Below are 19,801 nucleotides of genomic sequence, written 5' to 3'. Positions count from 1 at the left end.
ACACATAAACCAAGACGTGTGTAATGTGTACAGTATGTGTACATGTCAACACATATATGGCATGTAGGCTATCTTCTCATTTGACATGACCATTGACTTAAATCTAAAATTTGGGATAAACATCATATGTAATACAGCAAGGACCCCTAGAGAAATGTTTGTGCCTCACAAAACACATAAGACAAGACACAGTTAAAAAAAAACATAACAAAAGGGCATCTGAATATTCTAATGTGGTGTCATTCCATCTATTGCAGATGACCATAAAATGCCACGTGCATATTTCTTCAGAAATATCATATTTCTCCACGCTTCCTACTCATATCACATACATTTACACATCATAGGAAAGGGGTAGAAATAAATCACAACCACAGGAAAAACTTCCATCTTTTAATGACAACAAAAAAACGTAAAGCAATGAGTTCTCTGATCAACCAACACAGTCCATTATGATGTATACAGTTCTGAATAAGCTTCAACATGAACATAGTACTTTTATCATTTCATCTTCATTGTTAATGGTCAGTTGCCCCTCCAGGTAATACATAGTACAGTAGCATAAGTGCAGGGCAACTAATATGGATTATGCCGTACTGTATGTCAAGCCTGATACACATTATAAACACTTTGATCGGTCTTATTCACTCAAGATGGTGGCTGTGAATCCTGTTTGTTCACAGTGGAGGGTGGTATACTTGGGGTAAAGGACACGTCATTATTGCTGGTAGGAGCTGTAATACTGACGGCCTTTGGAAGGGCGAGGTTCTCTACTGGGGGAGCCAGGACAGGGGCAGACAGGGGCTTCACTCCCTCAGGCTGACTTGGGCTGGGCATCACTACTGGGGCTGACACTGGGGGAACCACTGGTGCTACTGCAGCTGCTGGGCTCTGTGTTACATTAGACAGGGTAGGAGCCGGGATCGTGGCCGCTGGTGTAACCTCTAATGGCGTTCTTGGTGTCACAGGTGTAAACGTGGGTGGAAGTGATGTGACTGGTGCAGAGCTTCCTGCCATGGTTGGGGCTGATATAGGTGTTGCTAAGCCTGCTGTGGGTGTCTCATGTATGATAGGGGGCAACTCTAAAGGTATGACTGCAGTTAGCGCTAATCCATTCACAGCTTGGGACAGCGAGGAGGGAATCACTGCTGTTGCAGGTGTAAGCGGCGTGGCTGCTGCTATGTTACCCTCTTGGGCTGGCGGGAGAGCTGCTATGGATATGGAGGCAGCCGGAGACAGCTCAGCTGATAGGTTTAACCCTGCAGGCTTTAAGACTGGAACCTCCGAAGCCACCATGGCTTCACCTAGAACCGGTGCTGGGGATGACACTACAGGTATATCAGCTGCCAGTCCAGTTGAGGATGGTACAAGAAAAGGTGAGACATCAGACAACCCTGTTATGGTCATCGGAGGTGCTTCTGTCATAGATGAGGCTGGAGATGAGATAAGGGTTGCTTCAGCTAGTGGTGACCCCTCTGGAGTAGCAGGCACCCCAGCTGCTGCCCCTTCCAGTGCCCCTGCTGCTGCTGCAGCCTCTGCTAGCTTGTCTGCCTCCTTAGCCTTGTTCTCCATCTCCTCCACGCGTCGCTGCACCATGCCGGGCATCAGCTGCACATAGGTCCCCATCAGACGGTGGTTGGAGCGGATCAGCTTCCCTGCACAGCTATCCACACAACGCTCCTATGGAAACAACAATGACACTGAGGCTGAAATCATGGCCATGCAAACAATTTAATATCATTGTCCATGTGTTACATTTAAGTCTAATAATGCATGTGTGCCTATCAATATCAGTTCATATCATTGGCAACTTTCAATGCATCATTTCAAGGATCTTGTGTGTCAGTGTCTATAGCAGTCTCATTCATTCTTCACTATCAATCATTATGGTGGAGGATGATGGTTCACCAAAATCCATCTTATGAGCAATCATTTCCATTGAGAGAGGAAGATACATGTTCACTCTCAAACACAAATCAAAGTGAGACTACAAGACATGCCACTGTTCTTCTTACCTCGTCCATGGTGAGATTTCTGTAGTTGAAGTTGCTTGAGCATCGCTGGAAGCAAATCTCTGTCATACGGTTGTAAACCATAAGGAAGTCCCGCAGCTGCGACAACCAGAGACATGGTCATGATGATTCAATGACACACTTACAAATAAACACAATGTCATTCAGTGGCTATCTATATGATTGAAATGTGGAATGTCACGTTACTTACATTGCGTAATTGTGAGTCTGGTTCCATGGCAAATCTGTCAAATTGGCTAACGTTAGCTAGTTAGCTTTACAGTGCTTTGAGCTATCAATAAATTGTCTTACCAGACTCCGTGTATGTGTTTAACTGAAACAATACCTACACACGACATTAAGTTAATATGAATCTGTAAAAAAAAAGTTAATGCTACGATAAAACACGCCTGAACATAACCACATTCATGTGACAGGAGAGAGAGGCATGACTTTCATATGAGCGCTGCCATGTTGTTTCACAGATAACCACGCCCCCTTAGGTACGTCATTATGAAGTCGGGATCATTATTAACGGATTACAGAATTCTCTCATTGGTGCACACCTTGCACGCGATTGGTCTGATGGAGCCAATCAAACACAACACTGGGTGTCTGTTACTAACATAAAGGTAGCTATATCAATTAAATGCTTGGGTACGTATTCAAAGACATTAAACAAAAACAACACATATCAAAAGAATCATGTACATTTGCATCTTTGAGCATATGCCTGTTTTATTATAGATATAGTGACAGTTATACAGCTCTGATTTCTTGGTGAATCCTTCAGACATTTTTGGTTAATCTACAGCAAAAAATACGATTATTATTTATTTTATGCCATATAACTTTGTAACCTAAAGGAAAATATGTATGATAAACAAGACTAAAGAGGTCAGAATAAGATTGGGCATATATCTGGTCCATGTGCATTAACTCCTTTTGAGTTCATTTTTGGTTTGTCCAGTTGGAACATAGAGTAATACACCACATTTCATACAGTATACCAGTAACGCCCTGAGAGCTGGAGTTGTTTTGATGTTTGCTTCATCTTTCACAAGAAACACACAGATATTTCCACTCGGTGACCTTCAACCTCAAAATGTCACATATGTATAGAGCATTCCTTGTGCTACATCCACCCCTCCCCTCATCACTGTGATAAACAATGTTTAGTGAATGTGCGGGTGCAAAATGTCAAGAAGGCGGAAGGGCTGAGTTGGGTACAATCTATAGTATGGCACCTGAGTTTTACAAAAGCACTCAACTTCATTGCAATATATAAATAAATGCTTGTGTCTTCACATTGCTCAGTAGGCGACAGGATTCATTCAAAACAACACAGGTCATGGTTCTATCATGCCAGGACTCTCATCTTCCTTCCTGACCCCTATATGTTGGCAGGAATGCGGACCTGCTCATGGCTCAGGCTGCGTATCAGAACCCTCATGAAAGGCCTCCAAATCCACCACTTCTTTCTCTATGTTACCATCATTATCTCTACACTTCACTTTCATATCCTCCCTCTCCCACCCTCCATCTCTCCCTCTCCCCCACTCACTATCCCTGTCCCATCCCCTCTCATCCTCTTTTGCTGTATTTGTCTCTCTTCCCCTCTCCCTTTCCCACTCCCTCTCCCTTTCCCACTCCCTCTCTCTATCCTCTGTCTCTAGTGCCAGCTGCTGACTGTTGAGGTAGATGCTGTTGCAGGAAACCAAGGGACTGCTGCCTCGGGAGGGCAGGGAGGCCTCCACCTCAGCCTCCACCTCCAAGAAAACCCCCATCTGGGCTAGGGGCAGGGACAGAGACTGAGATTGGCAGGCTTGGAGCTTGTTCTGGAGCTGGGTCTGGCCTTGCTGCTGGTGCCGCTTCTTCTTGCGTTTCTGAGCCACATTTAGATCCAGAGAGGCATAGTTCAGGTCTGGCTCTGTTCGCTGGGGTTAGGGAATGGTGGTGGGGTTAGTGGTGGATGAGATATTCATGTGATAAGATGGTTAGATTGTTGTCACATCGGCGTAATTCTTGATCTCTCCATGACTGATGTATAAAATGAATAAAGAATCCGCACACAAGGCGAGGTGCACACTGACGGAACACATGCAACTCAATGAAACTTATGAAAATGAAAGTCGCACCCACTTTTCTCATTGCCGTGACATTCATTAAGAGAAGAGCGACTTTCATTTTGCCATTTTTGCCATCAACATACTGTAAATAGGGTATTTAAAAGCAGACGTGACAGTACTGCACTTCTCAATGATTCATTAGCTGAGATGGCATCCTGTCACTTATAGCATATCATGCATTGCAGAGTGAGGTTATTCTATTTTTAGATCAGCAATTGTCTCGCTTGTACAGTTTGTGGTATGAGAACCTTGACCACAGCTATAAGTATATCAATGTCTTCAGTTATGAAACTAGCATTAGATGTCAAGTTAAAGAGCTTTGCACAGTAATATAATGGCCTGAATAACTGTTCAATTCCACTCAGTCTGAAAATGTATCTTAATTCATATTGCCATGCCTAGTAAACACATGACGATTGTCAAATGAGAACAGATTCTATACTTTTCAATGGTGCAGAAATTATTTGAATGAAATATGCAATGTTGTTATGCACACATATGATACAAGTAGTATCATAAAAGTATTATTAAAATATTTATCATAATACAACTACCTTTCTGTCCTCTCTGGAGCGCCGCTTGGTCATTGGTTCGTAGCACACATACGACACTTCAATGTTTCCCTCAGACTCTGCATATAAAACACACAAAATCCAGTCATCAATGCATTATACTTTTCTCTTTTACAACATGCATGATATCAAGGTGGATCTTTCTCAGTGGCGGCAGTTTCAAAATATGCATGATAAGATTTGACCTCATTCCACTGATATACAGTAAGAGCAGTCTATCTTGCTGCTGAACAATTGTATTTTAGAAATAGTATTTGGAAACATAACAAACAAATGTAAAGGTATAACTTAATCTTGTAATCTTGCAACATTAAATGGAAATAAGAGGTAAAAGGTCATCTGGTGTGGAGTATTGTTTGAAATGTGCAAAGCAAAATGATTTTTTAAATTGTTTTTATATTTGTATATTTTATATTTGTTTTTATATTTACAGTATTTACAATCTATCTATTCTATCTAAGAAATTGGTTGGATGACAATTTGGTCCACAGAAATCCACTTCTCTGCATTTGTTGTTGAACATTTGTCAAAGCGATTCTCTAGATTCTCCAATATAAGCTTTGTTAATTGTAAGACATTGGTCCATAACATTTGTCAAAACAGCGCTATACCACTAATATGTTCAAAAATGCACTCATAGACACAGGTCGTAGAACATTTGTCAAGGTGAATTTAAAGATGGCAATGGACCTTCAGTCATCTAACATAACTGAATCGATGCAAGTTTTTCAACAAAAATAAACGTCTGTAGTAGTAAACTGCTCCATAGATTATAATTGCTTAGCTCACCTCTGTCTGTGTTAATGTTTCCATAGATGGGATTCTCCTGCTGTTGGTGCTCTTCCTCAAACCTATTGGGACTGGGGACAACGGGATAATGGGATAATAACACACAGCAGATACCATGTTTGTCCAACTGTTCTCTTCTTGACCAGCCAGATTATCATTGTAAAATAGAATTAGCTTATCAGGTACTGTACTGACCTGGCTAAACAAAGGTCAAGTAAATGGCAAAACAAAGTAAGTGAATAACATTTAGATCCCTCTCTCCAGACACACAGATGACAAGACAGGTAGCTAACACACCGACTGTACAGTACAGTAGCAAACATGTACACACACACACACACGTATACAAATACACCTGACCTGTCAAAAGACTGTGCTGTATAGACATTTTACACAAACATTTTAAAATGTAGGCTAAACTAGTACCTCTCTCTTCGATAGGGTTGTGGGCACAGAAGCTCTTCAGTGTCTGTGAAATTGAAGTGGTGGAAAATCAGTTACCTTTTGTTTTTAGGTGAGAGATGTTTGTTTGTTTTAGGTGAGAGATGAGACGGAAAACTTTGAGTTGAGCGAAGATGTAGCTATTGTAGACCACATAGGGGATCAGTTACGAAGTGGGAAAAGGGTCACTGTGCTTGAACAAAAAACCTAAAAGGGATTTCTTATGACCAAACAAATACATAGCAAAATACAGTAAAAACATTTTTTTGTAATTTTTAGCTTATTATATAGCTTATGAATAATGTATGCCTATAAGGAAGTGAAATAGAGGACATTTTTCTACAAATTAATATTTAAATAGACAATAGATACATAAACAATTTCCCTTACTTATAAGCCACATACAAAGGGCATATATATTTGCTCTCTATGTACATTTACTATAGGCCAACCACCTAGAGCAAGCAGTCATACAGTAGCCTCATTAAAGTCTTTCCTCAACTTTCGACTTGCAGTTTTCAAATAAAAATGATGTCCATTGTGCAATGAATGAAATATGTATAAAAGCACAAGCTACAAGAAAAATCTGATTCAATTTTAATTCAACATTAATGTAGGATGTAAGACCTTGGTCTTTCTAGAAAAGGATATTAGAATTATGTTTGGTAGATATTGTATTTTGTCTGCTGTGTTTTGTCTGCGTTTGTCTGAGTTTGTGTCTCCAAAAATTGCTCACAAATAAATACAGTAGATGTGTGCTTGGATATTGCAGCCCTAGTAATATGACTTCAACTTCATGATAGCCAGTGCTCACTAATATGGTCATTTCTATTGTAACCACACCTCTTGTGATCACCATTATATTTAAAAAAGCAATACCATATTTAGTTAGTGTTGGCTGTCTTCATTCATAGAAGTGTCAGAGAACGTACCTGTTCTGTGTCTGTTGTCCCTGCGTCTCATAAAGCACAGCATAACATTCACAGTCACAGAGATGAGCAGAGCTAGACTGGTCAGACATAGAACTACCCAGGCCACAAGGCAGTCTACCAAAACACAGACAAAACTGATTAAGCATTTGCACAGTTTGAACACCTATGGAATTAGCTGTACATTAGCTGTATGAAATTAGACATGAGACACTGTAGATAACATTTGCACCACACACATTACATTTACTATACACAAGTATGACCTGTTTAGCTTAAGTTCTGTACATGGATTTCTATGCATACGCAGTGCAATACATTTGCAAACACTTTTTGTCTTCCTTTGGTGAACAGAACTACTTCACGTGAAGTTAAACATTTACTAAAGCGTAATCATAACAATTATCATATCAACCTTTCTCCTAGTAATACAGTGGAATTATGCCTTTGTAATGTCAACTGCAGTTGCAGAATTCATTAATTCTATAAACTCTCAAATGAAATATTCCATGGTAAACACTCTTGTTGTAGATCATCACATAATTGTAATACTATCTCTTTGATGTAAGTAAAATGAGAGATATATTGTAAAATTATTATAGAGGTTACAGTAATTCCCCAAGCAGACCTGGCGGAGGAGTGTCATGTTATCTAAACTACATTTGGACTACAAACAACCTAGAATAATGTTGTCCATGAACTAAGACATCTACAAGAACATGAACATGGTTGCTTGGATCTGAACATGTGTCTGTGTGTCTCCGTTACATACTGTAGATCAGATCAAAGCAGTTTTTAGTACCAACCAGTGTGTAACTAAAATACATTAAATAGTTTATCGTCAAGTAACATAGTGGGAAATAATGTACATAGGACAGACAGTAAATGGACACAAGACAATTTGTGACAGGAGGTTGAAACTTTTGAGCTTACCAGCCATCTTTCAGCCGTCTTGAATTATGGAATAATGATGGTCCCTCTCTCACTCTCTCAAACTCTCTCTGTCTCTCTTCCTCTCCCTCTCTCTCTCCCTCTCTCTCTCTCTCTCTCTCTCTCTCTCTCTCTCTCTCTCTCTCTCTCTCTCTAGCTGTCTCAGGCCAAAGGGCATCACTGGATATAGTCCCTGATGAGGCTGGCTTGCTGTTTTTTTGACAGTATTGTCTATTTTTACCTTCTCTCACTCTACCATTTCTAGTTCTAGTCTAAGTCTTTTTTCAGTTACAAACAGGAAACATGGCAACCACATTCGATGCAAGGAGTCATCTTAAGTTAACAGAAGATCTGCAGTTAGGTACAGTCTAAAACTGAGCATCGACTATTCCTTGAGTTTTAGAATAAAGTGATGGGGCTCTTCATAACACAACCCAATGCAATATACTGTAACTTCATAATGATCATACAGTACACTGGAATACCAATAGTATGATTTTAGTATCACAACTAAAACAAAACCCAGATTTAGTGCAGCTGCTTTTTTAGAATTAATTTTCACTCACAGTTTAGACTTACGGTAAAAGAATGAATGCATGTGTTTCATGTGTACTGTATGCATATTTTGGGTGAGTAACACAGCATCATCATAACCCCCCCCTCCCCCAACCACAAGTACAATGTATCATTGTTTTCAATTTTCCATTTCCGACCACTGCAGCGTAAGCAGGATGTGTCTTGATGTGTAAATTATTCTTGTAATATCTGATTAAGAGACCACAAAGCTCTGAGCTCTATTCAGAATAAAGCACAGTCCATTCATAGACATACCCTATGTGAAGGGTCAAACTATTAATATATTTTTAGAATAATAAACACTGTATGCAGTGTTGATAAGTGTATGTATGTGTATGTGTGTGTGTGTGTGTGTGTGTGTGTGTGTGTGTGTGTGTGTGTGTGGGTCTGGGTGTGTGTGGGTGTGGGTGTGGGTGGGTGTGGGTGTGTGTGTGTGTGTGTGTGTGTGTGTGTGTGTGTGTGAGCGTGTGTGTGTGTGTGTGAGCATGTCTGTACCTAATGTGTGTGTGTGTGTGTGTGTGTGTGTGTGACCTGTGAGGGAATACCACCACCGTCGTTCACAGTCTGTGGGTCTCACATCAGCTGGTCAGCGAGAGCGCTGTGGTCTGTGGTTTTGTCTCCTCATGAGTTTTCATGTAGCCCTGTGGTAACTGAGGACTTTGAAGCAGGCCAGGTAGTCAATGACAAAGCATGCAATAGCAAATGTCTACATAACTGAAAACTTCTACAGGGCGGGCTAGGCAGCCAGTAGTATTCATCCACATAACTAACATCTGACTGACATCTGCCATCTGATTGTAGGGGTGCTCAACTTCTGGTCTCAAGGACGTCGTACCTTCCAGACTTTCTATGAAAGTCCCTCTATACAGTGCAGTATACAGTAGTGTACATACAGAGGTGATGGGGCGCAGAAGTGCAGAAGTGCAGAAGTGCATCAGCAGGACCAATGCAGTTTTGAATTGAATTAAGTTGGGAGTTTGTTTAGTTACGTTTGTTTCCCTCATTTGTTTGACGATGTATACAGGACATACAGTACACACCCTCCACGTGGCACACATTCCATCTGCTTTATACAGTACCTGACTAAATAATGCTGTCTGAAGGCTGACATGTGCTGTGTTGGCTCCTCACAGAGACTGTAGTTTGCTTTGATTGAAGGTAAGTTCCATCAGCAGGCCTCCTGTCAGTCGTGCCATTGGGAGACCTTTTATCTGGGTCACAGGAGAATGTGGCTGAAGTAGGAGGACGAAGGAAACTTTAGATTAGATTAGATTAGATTAGATTCAACTTTATTGTCATTGTGCAGAGTACAAGTACAGGGACAACGAAATGCAGTTAGCGTCTAACCAGAAGTGCAAAAAAAGCAGAAAAGTGCAGTGTGAACAGTATATACAGGTAGTGCAGTATATGAGCAGTATAGTAGTGCAGTATAGCAGTATATGAATTAGCAGTAACATTATAAGCAGAATAAATAGAATGCAGTATGAACAGTGTAAGCAGCATATGAGCAGTATAGTAGTGCAGTATAAGTATAAGTAGTGCAGTATAAGCAGTATATGTATTAGCAGTAACATTATAAGCAGAATAAATAGAATGCAGTATGAACAGTGTAAGCAGCATATGAGCTGTATAGGCAGTGCAGTATAAGCAGTATATATGTATTAACAGTAACATTAGAGTAAATAAGCAGAATAAATATGGAATGCAGTATGAACAGTATAAACAGATATGTACAGTATGTACAGATATGTGCAGTGTATTAACAGTAGCATTAAAAAAAAAGGATATGTGCATTATGAACAGTATAGACAGATTATGAACAGTATAGAGATATGTACAGAAGAGCAGTAGTATGTAGTATAAGAGCAGTGTGTACAAGTGAGGATACAGTATGTACAGTTTATAGGAATACTGTAGGGTAAGAGTAGTACAATTGTCCAGGGGGGGGGGGGGGGGGTTGGTAGGTTGTCACCTAGGTGCAGAGTTGGAGTTCAGTAGGGTGACAGCTGCAGGGAAGAAGCTTCCTCTGAACCTGCTGGTTCGGGTGCGGAGAGACCTGTAGCGCCTCCCGGAGGGGAGTGGGGTGAACAGCCTGTGGTTGGGGTGAGAAATGTCCTTGACGATGCTGCGTGCCTTACGCAAGCATCTCTTGCCCTGGACAGCCTCAATGGAGGGGAGTGAGGAACCGGTGATGCGTTGGGCAGTTTTAACCACCCTCTGCAGTGCTTTCCGGTCAGAGGCAGAGCAGTTGCCATATCATACTGTGACACAGTTGGTGAGGATGCTCTCGATGGTGCAGCGGTAGAAGATTGTTATGATTACCTTCTTTAGTCTCCTCAGGAAGAAGAGACGCTGGTGAGCCTTCTTGATCAGGGTAGAGGTGTTGAGGGTCCAGGAGAGATCCTCAGAGATGTGGACACCCAGAAACTTGAAGCTGGTGACTCGCTCCACCTCAGTCCCATTGATGAGGATGGGGGTGTGTGTGCCAGCTTTTGATTTCCTGAAGTCCACAATGAGCTCTTTGGTCTTTCTGGTGTTGAGAGCCAGGTTGTTGTCGGTGCACCACACTGTCAGGTGCTGGACCTCCTCCCTGTAGGCCGTCTCATCGTTGTTGCTGATGAGACCAATCACCGTTGTGTCGTCTGCTAACTTAACAATGGTGTTTGAGCCATGTACAGGTGTGCAGTCGTAGGTGAAGAGGGAGTAAAGGAGGGGGCTCAGCACACAGCCTGTTGGAACGCCGGTGTTCAGGGTGAGGGTTGAGGAGGTGTGGTTATGTAGCCTGACAGACTACGGCCTGTTGGTTAGGAAGTCCAGAATCCAGTTGCAGAGAGAGGTATTGATGCTCAGTTCACTGAGTTTGGTGATCAGTTTGGAGGGGATGATGGTGTTGAAAGCTGAACTGAAGTCAATGAACAGCATTCTCACATAGGTGTTGCTATTGTCAAGGTGGGACAGGGCGGAGTGAAGTGCCGTTGAGATGGCATCCTCTGTACTCCTGTTCTGACGGTAGGCGAATTGGAAGGGGTCCAGTGTGGGTGGTAAACAGGTCTTGAGTTGAGCTAGGACCAGCCTCTCGAAGCACTTCATGATGATGGGCGTGAGTGCAACTGGGCGGAAGTCATTAAGGCTCGTTGCAGTGGAGTGTTCCATTCTAGAATTCCACACCTGCATTTCAAACACTTTCTAGAGAAATAGGTTTACTTCATTTTTTAACTTCAGAAATAGGTTTACTTCATTTTTTAACTTCAGAAATAGGTTTACTTCATTTTTTAACTTCAGAAATAGGTTTACTTCGTCTTCTTACAGGTGGAGTCACTTCTACGCTAGGCTAATTCCTCAACTGATGGACAGAGTCAGGATATCAGACATAAAACTGTGAGCTTTACTGTCTTCCTTATTCTGTTCCGCTACTCAGGATTGCCATGTGTTTGACTGTGTGATTTACTGAATTATAACTTTACAGTGAGTTTTGCAAAAAGTTTTTTTTTATTAAAAACTTGTTTCAGATTGTGATTTTGAAAACATTATTTACATTCAGTAGCTATAAAAAAAAAATATGAAAACTGTTTTACATAAACATTGTATTTATATTATCAGTTTACCCATTAGAAATGAAAGATGTCTGACAATTTTTAGCAGAAAAGCTTCAAGTCAAAAAGCGAATTGAATAGAGAACAAAAACATAATAGATTGCGGTGAAATCATACCATCGTAAGAGCCTAAAGCTGTTAAAGTGCAAGGCTATTCAAAGAGGCAATATCAACATTCACATTCCAGAGATAACTAAATAGGACAACTGTGCAGAGGTCAGTAAACTCAGTTTGAGATGTAAGATTTGAATAGTTGCAATACTAGCACCAAAAGTTCAAAAACAATTACAGTAGACTATAATGCAAATTGGAATGCTATAGCTATGGTCATGGCAGCTGGTTGAACTGCATATGGCTCTGCACACTCAATTCACCAGCGCCCTCTTCAGGTGAGGATGTCTGTCATTGGGATGTCCTGAGTCTTTATGGATGTATACTTCACTGGAGGAGGAGGGGGCTTGAACGGTGGAGGCAGGTCCATCCTGGAGAAAGTAAGAGAAGACAAAAGAGAGAGAGAGAGAGAGAGAGAAACACAGACAGGCAAACAGTGAAAAACATGGTGTCATACATATGTAAATGCAGGAAGGAAGGCCCACGCACAAAAAACAAACACAAAACAACAACAAGAAAGAAAAAAACAAGCTCACCTCTTCTGGATGATATATCTCCTGTAGAGAATCCCAACCAAGAGAAGGAATGCCAGGATAGGCAGAATGATGAACATCACGTATCTCTGATGAGCAACGTTCACTGAGAGAAGGGGGTGTAGTAGATTTTAACAACAAGAGTAATATTACCCTATATTTGTTCAACAATGCTGGTTCACATACAGTACAACATATATCCCCAATAAACCCTCCCAAGCTGTACCTGGCCCATCATCTTTGGGCGTCACATCTCGCGACTCGTTCCCCTGCCCTCCGTTACCCACTGTGCTCCACTCATTCTGGTGCCGTGGATAGGAGGATTCTGATTGGATTGTTGATGTAAAGGTGGACCCTGATTGGCCTGGAGATGGGACTCTCATTGGACTGTTAGTGGAGCTGCTGATGGTTGACTCTGTTGATCCTGTCTCGGTCTTGATTGACAGGTCAGTAGAGTTGATCGAGTGGTCAGCTGTTGAGTCGGTGACAAGGGGGGTCGTGGTGCTGATGTTAGAGACCCTAGGGTTCACTGGTGAGGTTGTGACATCAAAAGACTCTGTTATGTCTGCTGTTCCGTTAGTGCCGGTACCAGTGGGCCAGGGTACATCAGTGCCAGTATCCATAGGCCAGGTTACATTATTACCAGTAGCTGAAGGCCAGCTGCTGGTAGATGTGGTGTGGGTTGGGTCTGCTTGGGTAACAGTTTGGGTTGGGTTCACAGTGGTAGAGGGAGGCTCTGTGGTCAATTCTGCTGTGGAGGAATGTGGCATAGGAAAAACTGTCAATGCTTGTGCCGTGCTACATCAAAATACTTTCCACCAGAAACTATTTTAGGCCTAAAATGGCCAGCAGATGTCAGTCTATGCACTCCTCAATGAACAAATGCTGATCTTACTATATGAAAAACAGCTCTTTGGGTTTGTTTACTCTGTGGAGCTGACTGTGGTGTAGCTGAGTGGTGAGGTAGAGGAAGAGCAGCAGGAAGTGACTAAGAACGTTTGCATGTGTCAAAAAAATCTCTAACCGTGTTTTTCATAGAACTGACTCAACCAGTCCCCTCCTGCATGCACACAGGATGAGGAGAGAGAGGGGGTGTATACCTCCTCATAAACACACACACACACACACACACACGCGCACACACACACACACACACACACACACACACAGACACACACACACACACACACACACACACACAACACACACACACACACACACACACACACACACACACACACACACACACACACACACACACACACACACACACACACACACACACACACACACATTAGGTACAGACAATTTTCTATAGTCTCTCACCTGTTTTTCCCATCCCACATATATTTTCCTGAAACTATACCTTTCTAGTCTCCTCTCCTCTCTCTCACCTGTATCCGACCTCATTGTCAGCATGGTGATGTTAAACACTGCCTCCTTTCTATGGATGGTGTTGTTTCCTGTGGTGACAGTCAGTGTGTACACCCCTGCCTGAGCCTCGCTCACATACCACAGCTCCAGAGATCCTCCAACTGACATTAATTTGTTGTCCTGCGAGAAACACAATTAGCCTATGTGAGACGTAATGGACTTTTTGGCACTTACTATAACTGTTACAGTTATAGGAGTAATCTAATTGGCTCTTCTAATGCATCATCAAAGTTAAAGGCAGAGGCAACATCTTAAATGTGCTTCTACTGAAGCAAAACATCTTAAATTTGCTTCTACTGAACTAGACCTTGATATCTCTGACGTTAGACCTTGATATCTCTGACCTTAGACCTTGATATCTCTGAAGACTTATTGCACTGAAGTAGTAATGTCTGCTGACTTTTCACCATTAATAGACAGTTGGATAACCCATCGCCTTACAACTTTTTCTAGTCCTCCCGCCTCAACAAGGACAAAAAACATCACCGTTTACTTTAGGCTTTAGTGTCTTTTTGTGGTCTTTTTGGTCAGCAGTACCTTTTATCTCTCTCGAACACTGTACGCTGTTTTCCTTTCAGTGTTTTCCCTCGTATAGAAGGCTTTTACAGGTAGCCGTTGACACTCACACGTAAAACTCAGCGTAAACACTATTGCAAAAATGAATGTGTATTTCAGTAATAAATAGCAGTGCAGTTGTAATGCAGGCAGCAATGTCCTACCTTCATCCACCTGTACTGAGCAGGGGGGGATGCATCAGCAGTGCAGTGAATGGTCACATTCTCACCAGCATTGACTTTAATGGTGCTGTTAGCAGCACACTTAATATCATCCACATCTATTGAGGGAGACAACAGTGACAATAAGTTCTGCTATAATCTCACTGATTTTAGGGATTGACCTATTATTGTTCCTACATGGGATCAATTCCCAATCAAGAATTAAGAATATTTCTTCAATGCATAGTCACATGTATGGTGTGTATGGTTTGTCCCAGTTGATCAGTAAAATTGATCAGATTGTTTGAAACTACACATGCAGAGCAGGGGAGGCTGGTGGAGGTAAAATCGGAGGACAGGCTATGGAGATAGATAAGTGCCTTTACTACTAAATATATAGTTAGTTAGTTAGTTAGTTAGTTAGTTCGTTAGTTAGTTAGTTATAACTCCCAGGAACCTCTTGTGTGGTAGGCTATAAACAAGTAGCACTCATTTCCCATCGCTAGCTCTACGGCAGTATAATATACTTACAGCTAACGGATAATTTAACGGTTGTGTAATGGTCCTGGCCATGGAGAAAGTCACCCACTGAACCCCACTCTGGCTGGCAGATGTAGAGGCCACTGCTCTCCCTCGTCACCTTCTCTAAGGTGAATGCTCCATTCTGGTTATGGAGGACATAGGTGTCATTCTGAAAGACAGGAATAATAACAATAATATTCATTAAATACAACAATAAAGTCTATATAATAAAAAAATGTTTAGGATCACAATGGATATGTGTATGTTACTTGTACTGTCCTGCAAAGTGGTCTTTGGTGTATATGTTACGGGAAATGTGTAAAATCGTATAGATGTATAGATTTCCTGATGTAACACTTTTACCGTAACATATATATTTGGTCTTGCCACATCCACACTACCATATTTGACTTATTGCCCTGTGTTTCAAGTGAACTGTTTGCAACCCTTAGATTGCTTGTCTTGGAGTTGCAGTGAATGGTTGAGGGTATGAGGACTCACCTTGAAGAACCGCATGCTGTAGCTGTCTGCCTTAGGGGTGCTGGAGCAGACAATCACCACGTCCTCCCCCTCTCTTATTTCCTCCTTTGGTGAGATCAGTTCAGCAGAAAGCCGCAGGTCTACAGAGAGATGCAGAGAGTGTGCTGTATTACAAACAACATTGTGCTGTATTACAACACACACACACACACACACACACACACGCACATACACACACACACACACACACACACACACACACACACAAACCATGACATAAGGCAGGACAGAAAGTTTACAAAACTTGTACTGTAGCAAGAAAACACAAGATACACAACTGCACTCAGACATCCTAGGCTGTCCATACCATTGACGTTCAGCTGTGTCACCTTTCTGATGGTGCCTTGAGGGAAGGTTGTAAGCTCACAGATGTATTGCCCTCTGTCCCACTCCTCCACTCCCTGCAGTTCCAGATACAAGCCCCTCAGCTGACCCTTTGCATCTTTTTTTACCTGCACAGTAACGTTGGGCCAGAATGGATGGGAACCTCTATCTTGGCTATACACAACCAGCTTATGGTCTTCTGGCTTCCCGTCCTTCCTCCACTCGATCTGAATAATGCTGATGTTAGGTTCATTTACCAGAAGACAGGGTAGGCTGATGTTCTGGCCGGCCAATGCTGACATATGGTGAAGCACTTCTGGGAGCCCTGCCACACATGTGTTAGGGTTAGGGTTAGGGTTAGGGTTAGGGTTAGGGTTAGTGTTAGGGATAGGGTTAACCATAACTCTAACTGAAACCATGGGAACTGCCAATTCATCAGAACTACGAGAGCAATGTTATCTCAACTAATCACATACTCATATTTTTTCAGATTTACTATATTTTCATAGTATTTATGATCCTGGATATATCTAGTCACAACAGTGATTATTATCAAGAGTAAGAGCACAGCTGTCAGTCTATTTTACATCACTTCAAAGTCTAACTGTAGGAACTCACTTAACGATGTTAGAATCAGTCACGATGCTCTAGTGAAGTAATAGTTCTTATGCCACATTACAAAGCTTTCCTCACAAACTAAGCTCTAGCAAATGGTAATGTAGTGGGCAGTGGTTACAGAGAACTAGGACTGGGGATCCTGGGGTTTATTCATCATGAAAAACACTAAGAGCACATGAAAAAAGGGTTAAAAGAGCCCTGGTCAAGACTTACCTTGAGGGATGGAAGCCAAGAGGAGGAGGAAGAGAGCGGTCACTGTCTCAGTGACAGCCATATCTGAGCTTTCCAGAATCTGCACTGACAGAGGTTTGAGAGAAGGGTGCAGAGAGAGATGATGCGATTGAGGTTAAAGTAGAAGATGGGTAGACGACAGGAACAGAGTGAGAGAGAGAGAGAGAGAGAGTGTGGTGACCTACACAGGAAGCCACAGTGACAGACATGGACAGAGAGAGAGAGAGAGAGAGAGAGAGAGAGAGAGAGAGAGGTGCTTGATGACATCTACTTAGGAACTCATAAAAGGAATCTATATCCACAAAACAAGTTGGGAGGCATAATCTATGTCCAGGCACACGTGTGGGTTTTAGAATAAAAAGCTTTTATTACATGTGCATATTGACCAGAAGTAGTATGTTGGTTCATTGATTTTCAGGTGAAGGGTAAAAACATTGAATAACGTTAAAAATTAAAGTGTGAAGAAAGAAAAGGCACACAAACGGTATATCAATTCTCCCCAGTGCTTTATTTCTGCGCCAAACTAAACAACATTTCAACTTCAAACAGGTCTTCGTTATTGGTTTGGTCATTGATTTGAGGTGACAGGAAAAACATGGATTGGATGGGTCTGACACAAGTACCTAGTTGATAAGCTTTCCTCTTCATCCATATCATAGAGTGTCCCTGTCAGCAACATGCATCGCCTCAGTATCAGACCTGTATGTTACCAACATAGCATTTTCCTCTGATTCAGCCCTGCTCAAATTACCCTTGTGGGTAGAGTCATACAGGCCTAGACTCAGCATGACCTCATTCTATTTCACAGATAGCAAACTGTGTGACAGTTACTAGAACATCCTCTTTATCTGTCTGTCTGTCTGTCTGTGTCTGTCTGTCTGTCTTTCTCTCTCTCTCTCTTTCTCTCTCTCTCTCACTTTCTTTCTTTCTTTCTCTGTTCTACTCCATCTGCTGGTCAAAAGCAGAGCTACACTTATTGAGAGGTCTGTGGGATGATGCCATGCATGCTCTGTTTATCCTCACTTAAGTCAAAGTCAAAGTCAAAGTGGCTTTATTGTCAATTCTTCACATGTCAAGACATACAAAAGAATCGAGAGGACGTTTCTCACTCTCCCACGGTGAGACAGATAAAGTGCCCAGGCACAACAGATAACACATACTAAAAGTAAAACATTCAATAAAAATAATTTAAACAGTGCAAAAAGAGCAGTCAGTAAAGACAGTAAATAGCAGCCGAATACTGTGTATTCTGTGTACAAATAATAGTGCAATAGTAGATTGTAGCAATAGAATAGTGGATTGTCCAGAGTCCGTAGTGTTTTTAGGGGGGGGGGGCTGAAGGGTTGGGAGGGGGGGGGTGGTTGGGAGGGGGGGGGTGGTTTCAACTTCCTGGCAGCTTGGAGGATGTGGCTGGGGGAAGTGAGGGGAGAGAATTTAGCTTCCTGACAGCTTGGGGTATGAAGCTTTTCGTGAGTCTGGTGGTGTGGGCACGGAGGCTCCTATACCTTCTTCCAGAAGGCAGGAGGCTGAACAGACTGTGTGCGGGGTGGCTTGCGTCGCTCACAATCGAGGTAGCTTTGCGGGTGAGGCGGGTGGAGTAAGTCTCTTGCAGGGAAGGGAGTGGGGCACCAATGATCTTAGCAGCTGTGTTCACAATGCGTTGCAGTGCTTTCCTGCTGTGTTCGGTGCAGCTACCGCCCCACACAGTGATGCAGCTGGACAGGATGCTTTCAATGGTGCCTCGGTAGAATGTTGTCAGGATAGGTGTGGGAGCTTTTGCTCGCTTCAGCTTGCGGAGGAAGTAGAGGCGCCGCTGGGCTGTCTTCGCCAGTGATGCAGTGTTGGTGGTCCAGGAGAGGTCCTCGCTGATGTGCACCCCCAGGAATTTGGTGCTGCTCACTCTCTCCACAGCAGCACCATCGATGGTCAGTGGTGGGTGTTCGTTGTGCCCTCTCCGGAAGTCGACCACAATCTCCTTCGTTTTGCTGACATTCAGCAGGAGGTTGTTGCAGAGGGAGGTATTGAGCCCCAGCTGGTCTAGTTTACAGATCAGTTGTTGCGGGATTATGGTGTTAAATGCTGAGCTAAAGTCTATGAAAAGCATTCTCACAAATGAGTCTGCTTTTTCCAGGTGGGTGAGGGCTGGGTGGAGAGCAGAGCAGATTGCGTCCTCTGTGGAACGTTTTGCTCGGTATGCAAACTGAAAGGGGTCCAGGGTGGGGGGGAGGATGGACTTATTGTGAGACATGACTAGCCGTTCAAAGCACTTCATGATGATGGGGGTCAGTGCTACAGGGCGATAGTCATTGAAGCAGGATGGAACGGATTTCTTTGGCACAGGTATGATGATGGAGGTCTTGAAATGTGATGGGACAGCAGCTTGACGCAAAGAAGTGTTAAAGATGTCCGTGAAGACATCCTTAAGCTCCTCTGCGCAGTCCCTCAGCACACGGCCTGGGATGTTGTCTGGGCCTGTTGCTTTGCGGGGGTTGATGGTAGAGAGTGTCCTCTTCACACTGGCAGCAGACAGGCACAGGACCTGATCGTGGGGGGGGGGTGGAGTTTTCTGTGGGCTTGTAGTGTTAGTTGCTTCAAACCGTGCAAAGAAGCTGTTGAGGTTGTTGAGCAGAGAGATGTTGTTGTCGCAGGTCTGTGGCGCGGGCTTGTAGTCCGTTATGGTCTGAATGCCCTGCCACAGGCTCCGCGTGTCTCTGCTGTCCTTGAAGTGGCAGGTAATCTTGTTTGTGTAGTCCAGTTTTGCTTTCTTGATGCCACGGGACAGGCTGGCTCTCGCTGTTCTC

General features: G+C 42.8%; 3 protein-coding genes across 5 annotated transcripts; all 3 read right to left on the bottom strand.

Annotated features, from left to right (window-relative positions):
- Positions 1–393: 393 nt before the first annotated feature.
- On the bottom strand, positions 394–2,480 carry timm10b (translocase of inner mitochondrial membrane 10 homolog B (yeast)). The gene is made up of 3 exons (XM_083688539.1): positions 2,224–2,480; positions 2,016–2,111; positions 394–1,680 (listed from the first exon to the last, which is right to left on the bottom strand). Exons 1-3 carry the CDS (start codon positions 2,248–2,250, stop codon positions 649–651), a joined length of 1,155 nt encoding a protein of 384 aa, XP_083544665.1. The 5' UTR covers positions 2,251–2,480; the 3' UTR covers positions 394–648.
- Positions 2,481–2,615: 135 nt separating this feature from the next.
- On the bottom strand, positions 2,616–8,043 carry LOC310819824 (uncharacterized protein). 2 transcript variants are annotated; one of them, XM_083691229.1, is made up of 6 exons: positions 7,806–7,914; positions 6,876–6,989; positions 5,929–5,971; positions 5,503–5,573; positions 4,696–4,772; positions 2,616–3,949 (listed from the first exon to the last, which is right to left on the bottom strand). In XM_083691229.1, exons 1-6 carry the CDS (start codon positions 7,810–7,812, stop codon positions 3,434–3,436), a joined length of 828 nt encoding a protein of 275 aa, XP_083547355.1. In that variant the 5' UTR covers positions 7,813–7,914; the 3' UTR covers positions 2,616–3,433. The 2 variants fall into 2 exon arrangements, with proteins under 2 accessions (XP_083547355.1, XP_083547356.1); XM_083691230.1 differs by lacking the exon at positions 6,876–6,989 and having other exon boundaries at positions 4,696–4,774; positions 5,502–5,573; positions 7,806–8,043.
- A 3,811-nt stretch (positions 8,044–11,854) lies between these two features.
- LOC310818620 (uncharacterized protein) lies at positions 11,855–17,109 on the bottom strand. 2 transcript variants are annotated; one of them, XM_083689617.1, is made up of 9 exons: positions 16,983–17,109; positions 16,135–16,476; positions 15,789–15,907; positions 15,297–15,456; positions 14,769–14,884; positions 14,010–14,169; positions 12,842–13,366; positions 12,619–12,721; positions 11,855–12,453 (listed from the first exon to the last, which is right to left on the bottom strand). In XM_083689617.1, exons 1-9 carry the CDS (start codon positions 17,041–17,043, stop codon positions 12,357–12,359), a joined length of 1,683 nt encoding a protein of 560 aa, XP_083545743.1. In that variant the 5' UTR covers positions 17,044–17,109; the 3' UTR covers positions 11,855–12,356. The 2 variants fall into 2 exon arrangements, with proteins under 2 accessions (XP_083545743.1, XP_083545744.1); XM_083689618.1 differs by having other exon boundaries at positions 12,842–13,363.
- Between the last annotated feature and the right edge of the window lie 2,692 nt (positions 17,110–19,801).

The sequence above is a fragment of the Argentina silus genome, assembly GCF_951799395.1.
Source record: "Argentina silus genome assembly, chromosome: 2".
Lineage (NCBI taxonomy): Eukaryota > Metazoa > Chordata > Actinopteri > Argentiniformes > Argentinidae > Argentina > Argentina silus.
The sequence above is the reverse complement of the archived record's forward strand: the minus strand, read 5'-3'. Positions and strand labels throughout refer to the sequence as shown.